The following is a 20,252-nucleotide window of genomic DNA, read 5'->3' on the forward strand; positions in this document are numbered from 1 at the left end:
GCGTCCCGGCTGTCCACTTGAGTTTGAATCACCAAAACACATTTTCAAACAAAGCCTAAGCAGTCCTACTTTTCAGTACCACACATGGTATATTGTGCAAATGCACAGAATCGTTAAACAGCAGAGATTTGCTACACTGTCCATATCAAGGCATTAGGGTATGTTATGCCACTGCAGGCAATGCTGCAAATAAAATAAGACATGATGAGATATGTGAGATATAAAAAAAAATAATAATCGTCAAATCCCATCATGCATTACATCACGCAGCGTGTAGCTATGAACACAGCATGTGTGGTTGTTATGGTATGAGGTTAGACCTTAATATATGGAGCATGATGCCAGCCTTTGAGCAGGCAAACATCCGTGTTATTAACATGTCCTTGAATAGCACGATCAACTTTGGGCTCCTTGCACATAAAAGGATCATATTTTTTTAATATAGTGTATTTTAATTATTTCATACAACCCGAAATAGAAATCTGTGATGAGTTACTTCTACTTGAGAGCGAAACACTCATCTGCTGCTGTACCTTTTATTCGGCTGAATCCTTCTGTCTCCTCTCTTCCATGTTATCCTTGGTTTGGGTGATGCCCTCGGTTTGCACTCCAGCGATACATCTTTCCCAAGTGTGGCTATGACCCGTATTGGATTGGGGACAAAGACAGGCGCTGACGCTGCGTAAGGAAAAACAGACAATTTATCAAGATTATCAAAGTCATTCCTTATTCTGGACATTTAGAAATGTAAAGATACATAATACTCCATATGAAACACTTATCACCTTGTATTTTTAAGGGACGTGCAATCATTTATGTGCAGCATATTTAGAAAAAGCACTGTGTCAAATAATTTCCAATAAAATTAACGGTGAAAATGATTCCACTCGTCAAACAAAACGACTGCATAACTGAAACTGCACTGCTTCCAGTAAAAATGACAGGACTGCTACCTCCTCAATAAAGCATGACAAAACAGACGGGTTTCTAATGTTATTCTGTGTCTGATTAAACAATTCAAATTGCTTATTTCTGTGCCTTAGAATAGAATACAACAGAATAGAATTTCTTTGCTGTCATTGTACAAGTACAACGAAATTAAGGTGACCTAAGGTCCCACTTAGGAGGCGTAGAAGTACGGGAATAAAAATACATTTAAATAAAAGTAAAGGAAATATGACCTAACAATCCCATTCACACATAATAATAAGTCACTGTTATTGCACGTCACATGAAATTATTGCACTTGTTTGTGTTGCACATTGTTGCGAGATATTGCACGTTTGCACATATGAAATTATTTCACAGATGCATTGCACATTGCTATGAGAATTATTGTAGTTATCTCACAGTAAACGCTTAATGCAGTTTTAATCATTGTGTGGTTACAAGAATATAACTATTAATTTAAAACATAATAATTGTTCTTCCTCTTCAGCTCTGGCATTTTCAAAGTAATCATTTTAAAAACACCAGAAGGCTCAGATTGACGTCACGACTTTAAACTCTGCTGCTTGATCAAAATACTTGACTGAGTTAAATATTATTTTATGAACTGTAAACCGTACCACACTTTGTCTTAATAGTGTGCTAATTCCACAACCGGTATACAAACAGCCTAATTACTAAATAACTGTCATGTCAATGATGGCATGCTTGGATGATCTGTGCTGCTTTTATGAATATTGTTTTTAACCTTTATTTAACCAGAGCGCCTGAGTGAATAATAAATGCGTAACATAAACATTTTCAACAATTATGCCTCGCTCAAGAGAACGAATTAAGCCTTAATGGTTTAAAAAAGGCTTCAGGAAGTGAAGCTGATGTGGCCCTGGTATCCAGCTGTATTACACATCAAGGCCATCTACGGGCTGCAGGGCTTTGTCAGCTGTGATTATTCAAATCCTGAATGATGCTTCATAGGTGACATTACGCACAATGACAATTCAATCCCATCCCTAGCTACAGGCTGACCCTTCTCCTTGCAACTCTTGTGTCTTTGAGCCTGAGTGGCAGAGGTCCCTCTAGACACGGAAAGTAGCAGAAAACAGAGCAGTTGCTGTGTGTATTTGTTTTAATCAAAATAAGAAGAGGCCTGCAGCTGGCGGCGGCTGCGGCGGCAATCGCATTGCTTCCCCCTCCCAGAGGAGCTGGATCTGGGACAAGATCAGAGGCGCGAGGGCAGCCGCTGCCCCCGCGCAGCCTCCGGTGATCGCTCATCTGCAGGCCGTTATTAGTCATGTAATCTGTCCTGATAGTGTTTGCTTGTGGACATCGCAACAGAGCACAGGTCACTGGGAAGATGTGCCTGGGGGACATAGTTATGAAAACATTCGTCAACAGCTTCCAAATATCACCAATGTGACTGGGACTCCAAGGAAGGCAAACAGCACCTCCTCGTCAGCTCACATAAAGCTTCTTAAAAAGCCCAAACTTTTGAGTCTGGCAGACAACACCTTGGATTTAAATAAACTAAGCAGCGGCTGTCCTACACTAATTTCTGACCGGGGCTTAAACTGCGAACAAAGAAACTTTTGCAGTCCATTTGCAGTAAGATTTTCAAAATGCCACAGATTCCCCTTCATGAAAGGGCAAGCCACAAAGACAGTAAATCAAACTGTCCCTCAGGGAAACATGAAAGGGGAATGGGTGTCACCAGATGTGTCCCAGTATAGAAGATGACAAGGAGAAAATAGTGCATCAACACAGAGCAGTGGACAGCTATTCAGTGTGACTCTTACCACGCTAGCCTAAAGCATTAAGGCTGAAGAGCACGGCTTCCTTGGATTATACTGCCATTAAATGTCCAAGCACAAAAAGGAAGAACCATTTCGAAATAACGACGAAACGGCACAATGCGAGGGAATTATCTATAATTATAACTGATTATTAAATGATAATAGCAAACACAGACTGATAAATAGCTGATGGAAGTCATGTCCGGAGTAAAGGTTTGTTTTTCCTAAGTAATGGGGTTTGTAATGTACTCTGCGCTTTGATGACAAACGATAGAGCGGAGATAAGACCCTAATGGAGTCATTAAACTCCATCAAAGAAACCATTGATGTCTCTCTCCTTGTGTTTGCTCCCATTAGTATAAATCTATACCTACATGTCACTGGTATTCATTCTCCTCAGGATAATGTAGAACTGTCCGAGGCTCTCCTCAGCTTGATGTTTGCAGACACCTCATCGAACACAACCACCCAGTCCTGCTTTTATTCATGCTGTCCACCGCTTGGGTTAAATCAGGGACCATTGATTGGCAATCAGCACATCTCACAGTTCAGCGTTCCCCTCTTGCATTTCAATCCCCTTCACCTATCATCGAGTAAACTTGCGAGCGCGCTGGGTCTGCAATTTTATTCTTTGCAGACTATCAAGAAATGACAAGTAACCTCAAACTATTTATTATAAAGATTTTTCTTAACCTTTTTTCTATTTTGTTTTGTCAAATATATATATAAAAAAATAACAATTGCTACCTAAAATCTTCAGCTCAGCATTAGAGTAGACGGCCCCGTATTTATTTTCCGCCACACACTGGTACATCCCCGAGTCCGCCTGCTGCACTTTGTGAATGCTCACTTCCCCATTCACGATTTCAAGTCGACCCTGCGACAAAGAAAAAATGTGAGAAAATATCTGAATTAGCCACTCTTTGCATGATAACCCTGTGGACTGTACATGAGCAGCAAAGGAGGGACGGCGCGGTTAGATAGTTGGTTACCTGGGATGTCAAGGGCAAGCCATTACGAAGCCAGCGATAGGTGGGCCGGGGCCTCCCAGTGGCCTTGCACTCCCACTGGAGCTTCTCTCCACTATCCATCTGAGTATCATTAATCATTCTGACCCACTGAGGGAGGGCTGGAAGATAGGAAAAAAAAAAAAAAAAAGAATAAGTAATATATCCATGACACACACACAAGGCACGTAGGATTACATGCACTGAAATGAGAGAGAGCATTCAAGCACAAATACACGGTGAAAACGTAAGAGTCTGTTTGCAAGATGAGAAGATTAGAGCTGCAAAAATGAGAGGTGATCATTGATTGAACGGAAAATTTATCTGCAACTATCTGGATTACACAACCACCTCCGTTTCAAGCAGACTCCCCAAACATGAGCTTTTTCTTATCTTGACATTACAGCAAGTTCAATGTATTTGGGTCGTCCAGACATTGAATAACATCTCCCTCTCTCCGGGCTGTATGAAACAGAAAGAGCCATTTAAATATATATATTTTTGCCGTTATATAAACCAGACTATTCATCAAAGAAATAATCAATGTGCTAACCGATTGGGAAAATAATTGCCGGTTCCTACTGAAGATAGTGGAAGCAGCCGTGGACTGATCCTTCTTATAATGTCTTTCCATAAAAGGCTAAATAAAACATCCTTCATCAGAAACAGCCTGCCTCAGTATTTCATTTCTTTATTTTAAAATAAAACTTTAGTTTAAACTTCTTGTTTATGCCTACTGTAATGTGTTTTATATGATGTTGATGCTTGTCCCAAAAATCTTCGACACACCTGCTTTCCTCGTACTTCTGTACTCCGCAAAACATAACCGATGTGTAGACGGAGACGGAGGAGGAGGAGGAGGGGTGGGGGGTTTAAAGAGGACGTCCAATACTAAACATCAAGGGCTTCATCCTGGGGATAAGATTAAGTGTATATACAAACAGCGCAATTCTAGTCTGGACCAGGCAAACACCCGCTGACAGAAGCAACCCATTCAACAAGTTTGGGTAAATTATGGACGCGGTGTAGCTTTTTTGTACACAGATAACGAAGCTGAGATTCTCATGGGCTGAATAGATGTCAAAAAAGAGGAACGCTAACATGCCCGCAATTGCAGGGACGTCACAGCAACTGCAAGAAGCAACAATGAAAGGAGACGGGATAAAGTCTCAATTCAATAACCATAAAAGTATAATTACCAGTTTCCTACAGTTATGTGTATCATGTTTGCGACAATGCGCTATTCTTCCTTTCACTGCACGCCTGCTCCGTGGGTCTATGCAAACTAGGCAACGTCCCTTCCTGGGGGCCCATTTACCATCAAGCTTTTCTTTTTTTTTTTTACCCTCTTTCTTGTTTCCTGCAGCCCACTTGCTCGTGTTTCCAAGGCTCCATCCACATTTTTTGTCCAACTCCACATGATGCAGAAAATCTCAGTCACAGCTCAGGATCTGAACACCGTGCTGGCTGCGTACGTGTCTGTGTGTGCATGTGTTTGTGTGTTTCTCCTTTCATCTCGTAGTCTCTTTCTATCTCATCTGTGGCGGAGAATGTTTTAAATTCTTGTACATTTACACGATTATGAAATTTACAACAGTCTTTTACTGGGGCACGGTAATTCAGTCGGCCCCGTGTGGGGGAGGAAATGTAAATCAGTCCGTCTCAAACCCAAAACCTTTTTTTTTTTTAATTTTAATCTCTTGCAGTGTTTGCTCCGATACAGTTTTACTCTCAAAAGAAAAGTGTATAAATGCACATGGTGACATCAATACATAAATATAAATACCAAGTTGTATTGCAGAGCGCATTAAAACTAATTTAAATATTAATTAATACATGTGCAGCCAGGACTGAGTAACATATTTATGCGGACAAAATTTCTTGGGACAACTTAAATTACTGATATTATTATGCACTCACTGTAATAATGTGTTTACAAGGAATACTGGCCCTGACGTTGCTGCAGATGTGATTGCTTTCACATATATTTCTGACATATTTTACTCTATATTTAATTTCTTTAAGCTATGACATTAACCAAAATTGAGGTTAGTGTGTATTCTGACTCACTGCACAGCTCTGAATGATGGGTATTCATTGCATTGTTGTGTAATCATTGTGCAGCATGTGCAGACTCGGCGACACCCCCACAATTAAGTCGTTTCTCTCACCGTAACATGCCAGGCACGTTCTTTTCCAGTCTTTGCATATGGCACCTCAGCTAGACTTTTTTTGTGTGTGTGTGGTTTGATTGAATGATTATGGTCGGGAAGGTCTGCCTCACAATGAAAGTTCAAACCACCAGCTGACCTGTGTAAATTACATTTAGTGTGAGGCTGCTACAAATTAGACTCCCTATTCTCCTTGTGATGTCAATGGAATCGAGGTTGCCACGAGGTGCGGGGCCTTGGAAATGTGTCCTGCCAAGGTTGAGGCAGTCCATTATCTTGGTACCGCGCACATGGCACCAACGGAGAGGAATGGGAGATGCGCAGCCTTCGGAGATAAGTTTCTGATCACAGGCTAATGCAGTGATTCAGGCTCGCAGCAGATGCCATTGTTAGAAAGAGGAAAACTCTCCTTAAATCAAGTATCTTAAAAGTATCTTAAAAGTGATACGAAATCGCACGTAGATACCAAACAGAAACACAGAATATGAATGCAATGCTTTTTTACTGAACTTGCAGTTATTAATAGAATTATAGATTCATCTTAAACTGAAAATATTACAGCTACAGCAAAGATAAGCTTTGCTTCTAGTTACCGTCCATCTTAACAATGAATGTTTCTATAATTAATTAGTTTTATTCAACAAATATTGTAAAAAATCATTTAATTGAGGCTTATTTGTACTGGGACACTTAGCAAATTTATAGAAAACATAAATCCAAAGCTAAGTATATATAAAATAAACACTAACTCAAATCATATTATTATCAAACAACAGCGACAATTACAACTGAACAGAGTTGTAGTTCATGCCTTTTTGTATAGGACATCTGCATCCCTTGCTCTTGGATTATGTGCATTGGTTAATGAGAAACCGAGTAATGAATCCTTGGACTGTTCAGCAAATACCCAAGGACCGAAAACAGTCCCTAGCCTTGGATTTGAGAAAACCAGCAAAAACCACACGATGAAAAAATGCTCGGAAACAGCAGAAGGACCAAAATAGCTCATGATAAGCAGAGCAGTTTCTAAGACTGGGACAAATACATGCTAATGTATGCTCGCGCTTAGATAATGTACGATGGCGGAATAAAAGGAAAAGATGTAAAGAGATCATCAGGGAAACACAGACACCCGAATGATCGCACCACAAAACCGCAACGCACAGTTTCCATCCCCGACCAATAGACAATAAATAAATAAATAAAGAATAAAAACGAGAGTACAGTCAAACTCACTGTAGACCTGCAGATGTCCCTTGAAAGCAGTGCCTCCTCTCGGATTCTCGGCTTTGCATTCATACGTTCCCGAGTCCTCCAGCTGAATATTGGGAATCTCTAGAACAGCCTGAGACTTCCGAAGCCTTGCTTTCTTGGGGATGTTGCCATTGATCTTCCTCCATGTGATTGTTGGCACTGGACTGTGAGAAGAGAAGAGAAGAGAAGTAATGAATGCTAGACTATGTAATACAGTTTAAACAGGGGGATGTGCAGTATTACCTTACAGCATAAGGTGCAGGCTGCAGTATATCTGAGAAATGTCAGAATCAGTTTACTCAAATGTCAGTTTACACACAGAAAAAGAACGTCTTCAACATTTACACAGGTAGAATAATATGCGCCCAGTATAAAACCGATGATTCATCATTCCTACAACTACTATTACTACTAAAAACTACTGGAAATGTTGTTCTTTTAATCAACTTTTAAAAGCGTAACCTTGATCAATCCTGTTTCCAGATGTTTTCTAGTTTTACCACCATAAAGGAAAACCCCAAAAACCCTATCGGGAAACGTCTACCTGCAACACTTACATTTTAAAATAGTACCTGTAACAAACATTGGCATTTATCTGAGCAGTTTTTCATTTAAGTAATGAAACACCATCATGGGAACTAAATGTCGGTTCTGCTCTACATGTGAATCATTGACCTTCTGACCACTCGTGATGTATTTACCGTTACCAGACGACCCACATCTGACGGCTGTTAGACTCCATCTTTCAGAGGGACAGGGACAATATTTAAATCAGGTCATTACAAGGCCAGGGAGATTCCTTATAATTAGTATTCACACGATCGTTATCCACCGCTGTTTATTCATGAACATCCCTATAGATCCTTTATGATAGATGGCTCGCACGTCATGCTGAGAGAGAGAACGTCTTACTATGTGCCGAGTATCAGCTGCCTCTTGTATGACAACTAGATCTGACAGGTCTCTGAGAGATGGAAATGTGACACTATACAAACCTCCGGTGAGGCCATCAATCACGCAGCCAAGATGGAAATGTTACATCCCTGAGCTTTTTTAGCCGTTCTAAATTCACAAGGACAATGAGGCGCTCCTGGCTGCAGCGGACTCGCATTAGGATTCACACCAGGTTTTTGCATTAAACAAAGTGTTTCTTTTCCATTTTAGACTGGAGCTCTGTGTGGCACACTCTTTTGTAGACTATTGGATTACGCATTTTCTTTTAATTTGTATTTTTCTATAGCTAATGAACCACTTCATAGCGGCATTTTGTGCTCCCCACATCACAGAGAGTTTGAAGCAAAACAGCGAATAATAGAGGTTTCCAAACATCATTTGGGTTATTGGATTTACAAATTTCTATCACGGATCACAGGCCACAGTTGCCACCAGTATCTTCTCACCTGCAGGAAAAAACAGTCTTTTAACAGTATGCTAAATCCGGAATAAAGACGGCTCCAGGGGTAAAGTATAATGCCTGAAGTCAAATTAAATATCAGCGTACCGACGTGGGTGTATCTTTTTGTGCCGTTAAAACCATTACTGGGTGTAAGAACAAACAGAAGTACTAACAAGAGGTAGGGAGACATTTTTTCTGGAGGCCTTTGCTCCAAGTAAACGCTTGACGAACCCGACAACAAAGGAAAACCTACAGAGACCTTGACAAACAATGTGGCTGTTTGTTGTGCCGCCTGTGCTTTGCTTTAAGAACGAGACAGTTCTTAAAGATGAACTTTATCAGTATATATTCATGAATATGGCATGGAGCTGTTGCGAGGCACTTCCTTATGCTATTGTCAGAGAATCTTTCTGAAGACCTTTGCTCCAAGTAAACTCCGTGCCATGCGGAGAACAAAGGGAAGCTACAGAGACCTCGAGGGGCTGGAACATGACGGAGAGTCTTTCCGAGTCTATGGCAGGGTTTCTCTTTGGAGGCTGAATAATGAGCGCCGGGCCTGGGCAAGCTCACAGGACTAGGGGGCGGACAGGAGGGAAAAGGCGCTCTCAGTTAATAAATAAATAAATAAATCGATATATATATATATATAAAAAACCTCTTCCTGTCAGTGTCTTCTGAAGCTGTTGGCATAAAGTCCTGAACTCTAAAACTCGGGTCGTTGCAGTCTGTTTTATCAGCGTGTATAAACTAAGCATTTTAAACCCTGACACCGAGAATGTGTTACACAGTGGAGTTTGTGTAAGGTGTCACAGTTTTCAATTTGTGAACGTGCCCATGGGCGAGCTCTGTAGATTACATCTTAATAAGCATTCCACACAATTGTTCTGCCCTCATCTGGACTCGTTCCATAATAAAGGTTCAAAATTAAATCTAATACCAAAATATGACGGAGAATTGGTTTCTTTCAGCTCATTAAGATCTAGATAAAAGCCCGCCATTTAGCTCTGGATTTCTCGGTCCCCGTAAGAGACTATTTTTAAAGCTGTATCCAAATAAAACGCATTCTACCTACATGATCTGAGCACAGTCGTTTTTCAAAAACATTAACCGCAGTGCCAAGAGTATAAAATGTGTGTTAAGAGGCACTTTCTGCTGCTGCTGCTGACAATGTGATCCTGTAGAGCTCAATGAGGAAAGTGACTGCGGGGCTTTAAGAGTTTGATTCCCTCCGGGGTCACTAAAACTAAAAGTCTATCCACTACTCTGAGGCAATTTAGACCAAAACATCCAACACATGCCGCATATTATATTTGAAGAGGAAGCGGGTGGGTAGAAATGTGTATCCCAACAAATGCACAAGGCTTTGTGAACTAAAATGAACTTAATGCTCTGATATCTCTTGAAATGAAAACAGCGTTGCTCCTTCCAGAGTTGCTTATAGATCAGTCATTATCTGGTGGCGACTATTATCACCCTTTATTTTTTAAAACAAAACTGGATAGAGACCGAATGACTATGCACTGTTACAGAGCCATAGATGTTTGTGTATCAATGATGATGAAGTCCCACAATGTTTTCATGTCTTCCTTTTTTGAATTAAAGTTTTTTGAACGGCAGATTTACAGAGGCCTAAGGACAGAAGGGTGATATCTGCTGGATAGCTTCACATGCCCTAGAGGGAAATTTGTGAACTGTGACTATTGCGATATGTATAAAACATATTCTTTTAGTTATTTTTACAGTCAACTAGCAGTTCAGAGCATGATATTCATTTAGGATTTGACTGCATTAACATTTGAACCAATACTGCATTTTAAAGCATGGAAAAACCCCCTTGCCACTGCAGGTGTGCAGCTAATGTTACATACAACAGCTGAGAGTTAATTTGGCTTTCAGGCATACATGGTACACTCTTAAAATTATAATAATAATATTGTATCTGACCATGTGTTACCTGAGATGAGACATGTCACTCATGTCAACTTTGGATTTTACATCAGCCATAACATTAAAACCACCGACTAGAGAAGTAAATAAAATTGACCATCTTTTGACAATACAATGTTCTGCTGGAAAACTTTAAGACCTGGCATTCATTTGTGTGGATGTTATTTAGACATGTGGCACCCACCTAGACCAGACCAGGCACCCCCACCCCATAGCAATGACACTCCTTGATGGCAGCAGCCATCCCCGGCAGGATGCAGCCACAAAAACCGTTTAGGAACAACTCAAAAACATGAAGAACAGCACAAGGTGTTGACCTGGCCTCCAAATTCACTAGATCCCAAACTGATCAAGTATCTGAGGGATGATCCACAGAGGCCCCTCCCTTCAACCCATAGGACCCAACGGTCCCCCACTAACAACACTGTGTTGCCAGATACCACAGGACACCCTCAGAAGGCCCATGTCCATTCTCTGATGAGTTACAACTGTTTTGGAGGCACAAGTTAGACCTGCAAAAATATTAGTCAGCACTAGTTGCAAACAATTTAAATTTGTCATTGCTTAGTTAAGCAAGTGTGACCAAGTGTTGCTCTTTCTCTGATACTCTTGATATCTCAGATACTCTCTCAATTATTGAAGTTTGTATGCGATTCTCTCGCTAGCCTTAAAAGTACAGAGGCTGGTACAGTGAGCAGCTCCATATTTAGTTCTAAAATGAGTGCTATGTGATTTTGGTGTATGCCTACCGGCTACAGCACAATGTCTTCTGAGCACACATGATTAGTGAGCTAGCTTTGTAACTATACCGGCTGCACTGATGATACTGATTGCCGCATAAAGTTGTTCTTCTTGATTCTGTTTGTCTTTCAACGTATGAAATAACCTGAAACAACAGAGACGCGGTGATGATCTAACTAACCATGTAACCACAAACAATGATCAGTCTCACGGACATGAATGAAACAACTTGAACATTAACAAGGTGACTGCAATTCAAAACTCCTACGAGTTAAGATGGCTCTTTCTATTGTTCATTTTTCCACTCTCACTGTCTCACTGTTCTCTTTGCCCTTCACTGTCATCTACAAAGTAGTGCCAGGGGTAAATATCACAACAGACAACAGCATCAAGGTGCTCTGGCATTCACACACAAAGATCTATTCTTCCCCGTACTAGATAGTGGTGCCGTCACACATATTGATCAACAGTAGTACAAAACCCATTTTAACTTCATTTTCGGAGCTATATAAAGACTGGCATTTCTTAATAGGGTGCATTGATAAATCATTCATCTCGGCGTAAAAGGGTAAGTCACTGGGATCACTGTCTGACTGAAAGCCATCATGCACAAATTACTTCATCGGGGGAAAGCACAGGGCAAGAACTCAAGCTGTTAGGCTGTTTCGACAAGAACCCAGAAACTTGCTCTTAGCTTAATAGGAAACACTACGGGGAGTGAGATTACAGTGCAGTCTGAATATTTAGGAAATTACTTACCTTAATGTGGATAATTAATTAAAATCAAGGCAAACAATTCTAAGGTACTTAGTCATTTGCAGATTAGAGAGTGTTTGCACTTAAGTTAGAAGCCGGCAATGAATAATTTATGTTGAGTGGTGACAAACAAAATGAAGCAGCGGTGATAAAACATTATGTTGTACAATGAAAACTTCTTGTAATGTCAAACATCACTGCAGCCTTGCTCTGTGGGGGAAGATTTAAAATGTTTTTCAATTATGTTTGATTTGAGAGTTAAATTTTTAAATGTATAGGCGACTTCTTTTCCCATCCAACAAGGCGCAATAACTCAAACACATTTTCATTTCAGAAAGGCAATGGCTGTGTAAAGCATGAAGCCAGCGACGCTAACTTTAGCAACGGTGGTAAGTGGTTTGGATTTTGTCTCTGCGGACACAGAGTGTTTTCCCTCCTGGCAGACAACTATTACCAATTTCATTTTTCTTTTTCAAACACATAACCTTGGCTTTCCACATTCATAACAGGCCCCGAAAGCACCCAGGAAACACAGATACATTAGGGCTCTCAATTATAAGAACACATGGGTCCCTGGGGCTGAATTCCCCATTCAGCCTTCCCCCCCATGCACTAACGTGCCATCTAACAGCCGAGCTACGATGCTGCACTTCTCTGCACTCACTTAACATACTGCCCGAAGACAAGATATGCCTGGTTCCTATTCAGGTAATGGAATAATGTAATTTAAAAGAACAGAGAAAAACACAAGGAGTATTATCTAAAGGATATCTCAGCAGCAGAGCGGCGATAGACTGTAGTTTAGTGTTCCCGGTGATTAATATGGTTCCCGCTGTAATAAACAACTACCTGTATTTGTGCAATATGTCCTTGTTTACTTACTTCCCCAGAGCAAAGCACTCCAGTCTGACAGTGACTCCTTTGGCAGCCAGAACAGATGTGGGAAAATGCACTTCGATTTTGGGCTCATATTCACCCATGACATCTGAAAGAGATTAAAAAAGAGGAATCGCAGACATTAGGAGCAAGTAGATTGCAACAGCTACTAACCCCCTCCAACCATTTCCCACAAGTCTGATGTTTTCTTGCAGTGTGCCGAACAGAGACCGAGTATAGTGATTTAAAAATGATACGGACGCCCATTTCCTATTCCCACCAGTAGCAGTTTATTGAGAATGTAGCAGAAACTGGAGGAGAAAATGCAAAAGAAAAAGATTCCCAATGTTTAAACCTCCACAAAATACACATGTAGCATTAAATCTTGCAACATGAGCTGGCTTTTTTTTTTAATTTCCTTCTTCAAATATCGACTTTTTTTATGTATTTATTAATAGGGCTATTGATTCTGGTTTAAATCTAATCCTACGAAAAACATGAGCAGGATTAGCTAGGTTAAACACGTGATATCTTACATTGCAATACATTTTTTTTTTGCAGTCAGTCAGTATCTGTTGCAGGGATTTAATTTAAATTCTGTTAGCAGAATATTGCCATTTATGCGCAAACTGTATAAGTAATCAAGCTCAAAAGCCATGCCATCACAAAACAAACCATTAGGATGATGTGCTAACAGATATTCTCCAGAGACAACGTGGGGAAAGGGCTCTATTGTCCCAAACCCGAATTAGTAATCCACTCGACAGTTCACACACACATTGCAAAGGACACAAGTGATAACGTGTTATCAGTCTTGTTAAGTGTCAGGATGACTAACACCTGCACTCTAAGTCATAGCCAGAGGACATGCTTTCTTTGTTTGTTCATCTGTACGTTGAGCCGGCTATTCATTTCCATTTTCCAGGACGATGTGTCAGATGGCATTGAGCAAATTTGGAGTTACAAAGGAAAACACCGTCATCTGGGATCTAATTATCTGTCTTATTAAACAGGAGTTTGCTGTATGAATATTACATGAGCGTTTTCTTTTTTTTTTTTTAAGTTTTAAAAGAAGAACGCACATGCATGTGAACACCGGCGTGTAAAAGCTCACCTCCCGCCCCAAACACACATCAAAACACGTCGGGACGTATGCAGCGCGGCTCCACATGCATTATGAAGGGCGTGATCAGCGAGACAAATGACCGGCATGACACATGAGAAACCATAATTACACCCCCCCCCCTACGTGTACCTGACACTTTTTATGTGGCGAAATGAATGCAGCAAAGGAGTGGGGTTATTGAATTGTGGCCCACTATGTATGGGGGAAGGAGTTTTATGATATTTGTTCCAAAGAACTTTTCAATTTCAATCTCATTCCCAACATTTATGGCTCCAAAGCAGCCCTTCACATATAATGAATTTGCAATATTTCATTGGCTCTTGCCATAGTATATTCAATATCATATTCAGTCTCAGTGGCTGGACTTGATGGAATTGAAAGAAATAATGCCTCGTCTCAGTGTGCTAAAACATTACCGGCCCTCACGTGCATTGCAGCTTTTTATCGTTCAGTTTCATTTATTAATCACATGAAAATTATTCTTATTTTGTTCTCCTGACCTTTGTTCTTCTGCAAACCAGATTTTAAAATATAATGCCTGTTGAAACATTTACTGGAACTAAGATAAAAGCATTGTTCTGATATAGTAATACAGGTGCTTAGAGATCCTGAAAAGCACTAAAACCATAGTAGAAAGAAAAATCAGTCAGTAAGTAACCTCAGGCTTCAGAAAAAACCCTTTGTACACTTACATATTTTAATAAATTCATCATAACTGCTTCAAATCTATACAGTTTTGCTGCTAAAGATGTATGATTTGACATCATCTTCATTCTTTCTTCATCTCCAAACACTTCCGGACAGCCGGACCGCTCTCTTTAATATAATTGTTCCGTCTGCTGAGAGAGGTTCCCGTAAGGGTCTGACCCTCCGTCTATATTAGCAGTGAACCTTTGTTTCATAAAATAAACACGGTTAATAATATTACACAAGCTCTTCTAATAAACCACACGATCCCCGGTGAAACTGTTTTCTCTCGTATTGATTTTGCCTGATCTGATTATTAGATTATTTCAGAGGCAAGGAAGATGACACGTTTATGACTGCTGCACGTTTTCATTATAAGAAAATTATTTTATGAATGAATCTTTAAAAGCTTTGAAGCACTGTACGCTCATATTCAGATTTGTGTTTTGTATATAGTCCCATTCATGGTAAATGTGTTGTTTTGACTACACTGCTAAAAAAAAAATGTGTTGGCTAGCAGAAAAAAAAAAAAAAAGAAATCACGCCGACATCCAATATGGCTGCGGGTCTAAGGTCTTCAATAATAATTTACATGCTAGAAAAGAAAACATGTCCGCGAGGAGATGACGTGTGTCTGCAAACATTATGTTTCACTGGTATTACTGCCAACGTGGAGACGAAAAAACCCTCACGCCTTATGAGAACAATAAGACCGTTGGAGGTGCAGGTACAATGTTCTATTTATAAGGGTGAGTTTCGGTTATAGGGGGATTGCGTGATCTGTTTGCCGGTTCTTCTCCCGCATCAACACTGCTGATGTGAACTAAGCTTTAAAAAATTCATTCATGGTTTGTCCCCCAACTCGAATCCTCTTTATTATCACCGACAATTTACATTAAAATAATGAAAGCAATGTCTTTTCTTGGGGAGTTGGGAAGAATCGTTGGATATAGAGGCTATTTTATAATGATCCTGCACTTAGAGACAGATTTATTTTATAGAAACATGCTACAAATCATGGCAAATCAAACAGCCTGCACACATGTAAACACTGCATGGTAATACTGATAGAAGATGCAAGCCCGCTCCGAGGTTTGTGACATTTAAACAAAAATAATGCATCTATAACTGATGGAAGATGCACGGCAATGATCATATAGTTATACAAATGCTACATAAACTATCCAAATGTATTTATTTGCACATGTTTCGCCTCCTTTTCATTAACAAACATATGCTTGAGATGTGCTCTCACTCAGAACCGTTTCAGATAGCTCCGAGTTATAGCCATCCAGAGTAATATTACGTAATTGCTTCTATTCACAACAAAGCAATGAATCAAAGGGGATGAACTCTTGTGTGTTTTAAAAAACAAACAAAGAAAAAACAACAGAGCGTTCGTCTGGAGTTCAGTGTTTAGCCCTGTTCTGCTCAAGGTGGATTGCGATTTGACGATCAATGGCCTCCAGCTGGGTATAATGGAGCCCAGATGCTTGTTTTGATTAAGAGAGTCGGGGCTGGAGCTGACAGTGGTGAGCCGCGCACGGATCCAGCTTGAACTGTCTGCTGTGTAATAATCACTCACTTTTACTGAGGCACAGATTGCGGTGTCTAATTGGTCAGACTCCAATGACTGAGGGGTGCACACGGCGCGGCAACATTCGGGTGTCTGCCGCGGGGCGCGCCAATGTAATTTTCGGCATTTTACACTCAGATTCACAAAATACAAGGCCGCCGGGGCAGCACGAGATCTGCCGAACGGGAGATGCCAACGCATTCTTTGGCACAACGGGCCTACAGGTGTACAGAGTTGATTTGGCCGTGCTGTGTCGCAGGCGAGGGAGCTGTCCTTCAATCCGCGCAGCCACGTATCACGCAGATGCTGCAAAATTGATTTCTCTTCCTTTGCTCACTGTTGAGGAAATAACAACAAAGGATCTCTCAGTTCCTTTGTCCGACCATGACTCATATTAAAATGCTAATAGCAGAATGACCACACGCCCGCCTCGCTGCATTTCGCAGTTAGCGAGAGACATAAACCAATTTGGCACGGTTGTGTGCTAAGTGTTATGTAAGCCTCATAGGGACGCTTCATACAAGGTTATGCAAATACAGAGCGCGAATCTCGCTCGGAGGGGTACAATCTTTAAGAGGTAAATTTGTGTCGTATCATTTGAAACAAGCCTGGTAGCAGGGCACAGAGGCCTTTTCGCAGCTTCACTGGGGATGTAATCTCAGTGGCTTTTAGGAACCTTGACAATGACAGGCACCTGTGTGAAGTGATGGACGCTTCTCTGTGTAGTCAGAAGTGAGGGGGGAAAAAATGCCTGTAGGTGAAATGCACACCTGAATCCAGCAAACAGCTCCACAGCACGGCTCCTGAGAGGCCAGTATAAAAGAGCAAAATCCTATCCACAGCAAGGGCCATTGATTCAGTTAATTTTATGCAAGAAAATGATTTCCCCGATGGCCAGTTCCACCAAAGCACATTGTGAGCAAAGAAGACTCCCCGCTCTAACGTTAAAGCATTGCTCACTATCTATTTACAGTGTGTATGGAATTCAAAACGCCCTCTACCAGCGCGGGGCTGAGTGGAAAGCAGAAGCTCTCTCTGCTTTTATTAACCTATCTCATCTGAAAATGTTCACTCCAAACGCATTACGATACAATAACGTGCACCGGCAGAATATAAAATACGCTTTTAGATTTTCATCTGCGCTAAACAAGTTCAGAGCGAGAAAGCAGCCCCCCCCCCCCCTCAAAAAAAAAAATATCAAAAATCAAAACATCTTTACGCTTAAGTGAGCGGAGCGAGAACTCTGCAACACCCTGGGTGATGAGATTTAACCGATGAAATCCTCACCGTCGGTTTTCAGCGTCAGAGGAGTTGGAGGACTCAGAACCCTCGCGTTCGTCACAGTGTTCTTCACCAGGCAGACGTAGCTTCCGACATCAGAGGGCTGCACCTTCGAGATATACAGGTTTCCCGTGTCCTGGGAGATGAAGCGCCGACTGTCCTCGGCAACAAACGAGGGGAACTCATTAAACACCCAGCTGTAGATGATCTCTGCAGGAGCAAAGGGGGGGGGGGGGAAACACGTTAATACGTGTCGATCTTTGCCTGCTCCTTATGTTTGCAGAAGTCATCTATGACCTCGGGCTAAAGTCCTATGCTGTGTGAAAAAGTGAAGCATTCTGGAGTGTTCCTGCAGATCTATGGACTGGAAGAGCTTGGAAAACTCTTTGTAAACTTCCACATATACAGGGGTCACTTAAACATCTTGTCTCCATTATGTGTTTGAGGCTAACAGTAATGATCTTATTAGTCAATGTAGAAGAGTAATGTATGCTAGAGAAATGAGAAACAGTGAAAGCGTGGTGGATTCTTCTGATGTGGTCTGCATCTGATCTTATCTATGAAAAAAAGCAGCAGTTAAAAGGATACAGCATTGTACAAACTACATATAGAGTTTAGCACATGTCTAACAACACAGACTAAGAAAATGATTAGCGATTGATAATTTAGCACAGCTTTAATAAAGCCAACACTGTAATCTACTGACCAATACCAATGCAACAGCAATGACTTTAGGTTTTCTACAGCAACAAATAATCATGCTCATCATTAAGGTCTGGAAAAATAATACTGAGGACCCTTACAATGAAAAAACATCAATTAAATGGGGCCCTAATGAGCGCGCCATTTGCAGTGAGGTGATTTAAATTAATTGGTGATAGCATCTGAAAGGTAAAACTGGAATATGATAAGTGATTATTCCAGGGTGGACTGATTACACAAGGCTCGGTGGCGTGTACGAATGTGTGCGCGCATGTGTCGAGGGTCATTAACCAACAGGAGGAGCAGTCATCCAACGCAACCAAACAGGACAGAGCGCAGGGAAGAATTATTACAGCTTTGCGGCTAATAGTCTCGGAATGATTATCAAAGTGTTCCTGTTTATTTTTTTTTCTATTTTATTCTTGGACAACAGTGTGGGAGAGCTTAGGATAGAAACAACCCCTGCCAAACTTTGCATACACAGAAGTGTTTGGTATTCTTCACTAAACTTGCTGAAACTCAAATTAAATTGGAACAAATGGACGGATGGATGAAATATGACGTTAAGCAGCCTTGGACGGTGCGCCGTTCGCTTTGCGACTGTTGCCCATGCTTCCACGCAGCCACATCCATCATTGTATTAAAAACACATGACTGGGATGAATTAATCTGTTTAAGATTCCTAACAGCGTTTCGCAACCCTTTGATCTGCGTCAATAAGTCATACACAAGAAACAGATTACCCTCTCGTCCTCTTCGTACATAATGAACAGCGAGATGTTTCAAAGTCGCAAAGATCCTGCTTGACAGATTTGAAGCCATGCCAACACTCGATTTACGCCCAAAGCCGGCGGGTGCAATAAGAAGGAAACTGAAATCAAATGCAGTTTTCAAATACTGTATGCAAACTTAATATCCTTTGCTTAATCTACTGAGAGGACTACTTGATAACATGAGGGAAGCAGGGAAACAGAGAAGTCTGAATGGTCTGAACATGAATACCCAACACATATTGCTGCTATAAATGACACCAATCTTTGCCACAAACAATCGGCATCAAAGACAAAGGAAAGGGGGGAAAATAATAATCTTTTCACGTCTCAGTGACTCCGAATTATTTTCACTCAGGAGACCTATCTAATTTAAGTAGCATCTGAATGTCTTTGAATCTCCCCACAACCAATTTAACCCAAACACTGTTTAACGCTCCCCATACAATATGAATTCCAATAGTGACACGCTCCGACTCACCGCGGCATCCATCACGCCGGCGAATTCCACGGCTGTGGCATTTTTTAAAATGATTCCCGTCGACGGAGATCGTTTTTCAACTTCGTGTAAGCAGTGCCGAAGAAATAAATTACGACCTCACCTTGTTTATTTGAGCACAATCTGCAAGTATGTTTTTAAAAAAATTAATAAATCAAAGGTACAGCAGCTTTTTCAGGCTGGTCTGCCACTTAGCAAAAAACTAGCAAGCAAATAGTCGAAGATAATAATCTGTAAGTGACAACACTGGATAAAGTAACATGAACTTTCTGAGTGTAGTACAGTTTAAAGCCGTCAAAATGAGGTAAGATGCTGATTGTTAACCAACGTTGCCTCTTGGTAGCTCACTTTGATTATATTTTATTACATTATTAAAACATAAACGGGCGGCCGCACAGCAAGAAGGTTCTGGGTTCGAATCCATCTGCCAACTGGGGCCTTTCTGTTTGGAGTTTGCACGTTCTCCCTGTGTCTGCGTGGGTTCTGTCCGGGTACTCCGGCTTCCTCCCACCGTCCAAAGACATGCTGGTTAGGTTAACTCTGTGTTAGCCCTGCGATAGACTAGCGACCTGTCCAGGGTTCACCCCGCCTCTTGCCCAGTGACAGCTAGGATAGGCTCCAGACCACCCGCGACCCTCCATAGGACAAGCAGTCACAGAAAATGAATGAATGAATAAAACATACAGGGATTGAAAACTTGTAATTCAGTTGTCAAAAAAAGTGTC

At 41.0% G+C, this 20,252-nt stretch overlaps 1 protein-coding gene across 1 annotated transcript in view; it reads right to left on the reverse strand.

Annotated features, from left to right (window-relative positions):
- The window catches only part of cntn5 (contactin 5), a 74,581-nt gene that overhangs the window by 24,336 nt on the left and 29,993 nt on the right, over window positions 1-20,252 (reverse strand). The window contains exons 6-11 of the mRNA XM_084558308.1: window positions 17,563-17,766; window positions 12,893-12,995; window positions 7,153-7,334; window positions 3,731-3,867; window positions 3,486-3,615; window positions 534-678 (exon numbers count right to left, since the gene is read on the reverse strand). Of these exons, the coding sequence (XP_084414434.1) occupies window positions 534-678; window positions 3,486-3,615; window positions 3,731-3,867; window positions 7,153-7,334; window positions 12,893-12,995; window positions 17,563-17,766 (901 nt within the window). The remainder of the gene's footprint in view (window positions 1-533; window positions 679-3,485; window positions 3,616-3,730; window positions 3,868-7,152; window positions 7,335-12,892; window positions 12,996-17,562; window positions 17,767-20,252) is intronic.

This window comes from Chelon labrosus (assembly GCF_963514085.1).
Source record: "Chelon labrosus genome assembly, chromosome: 13".
NCBI lineage: Eukaryota > Metazoa > Chordata > Actinopteri > Mugiliformes > Mugilidae > Chelon > Chelon labrosus.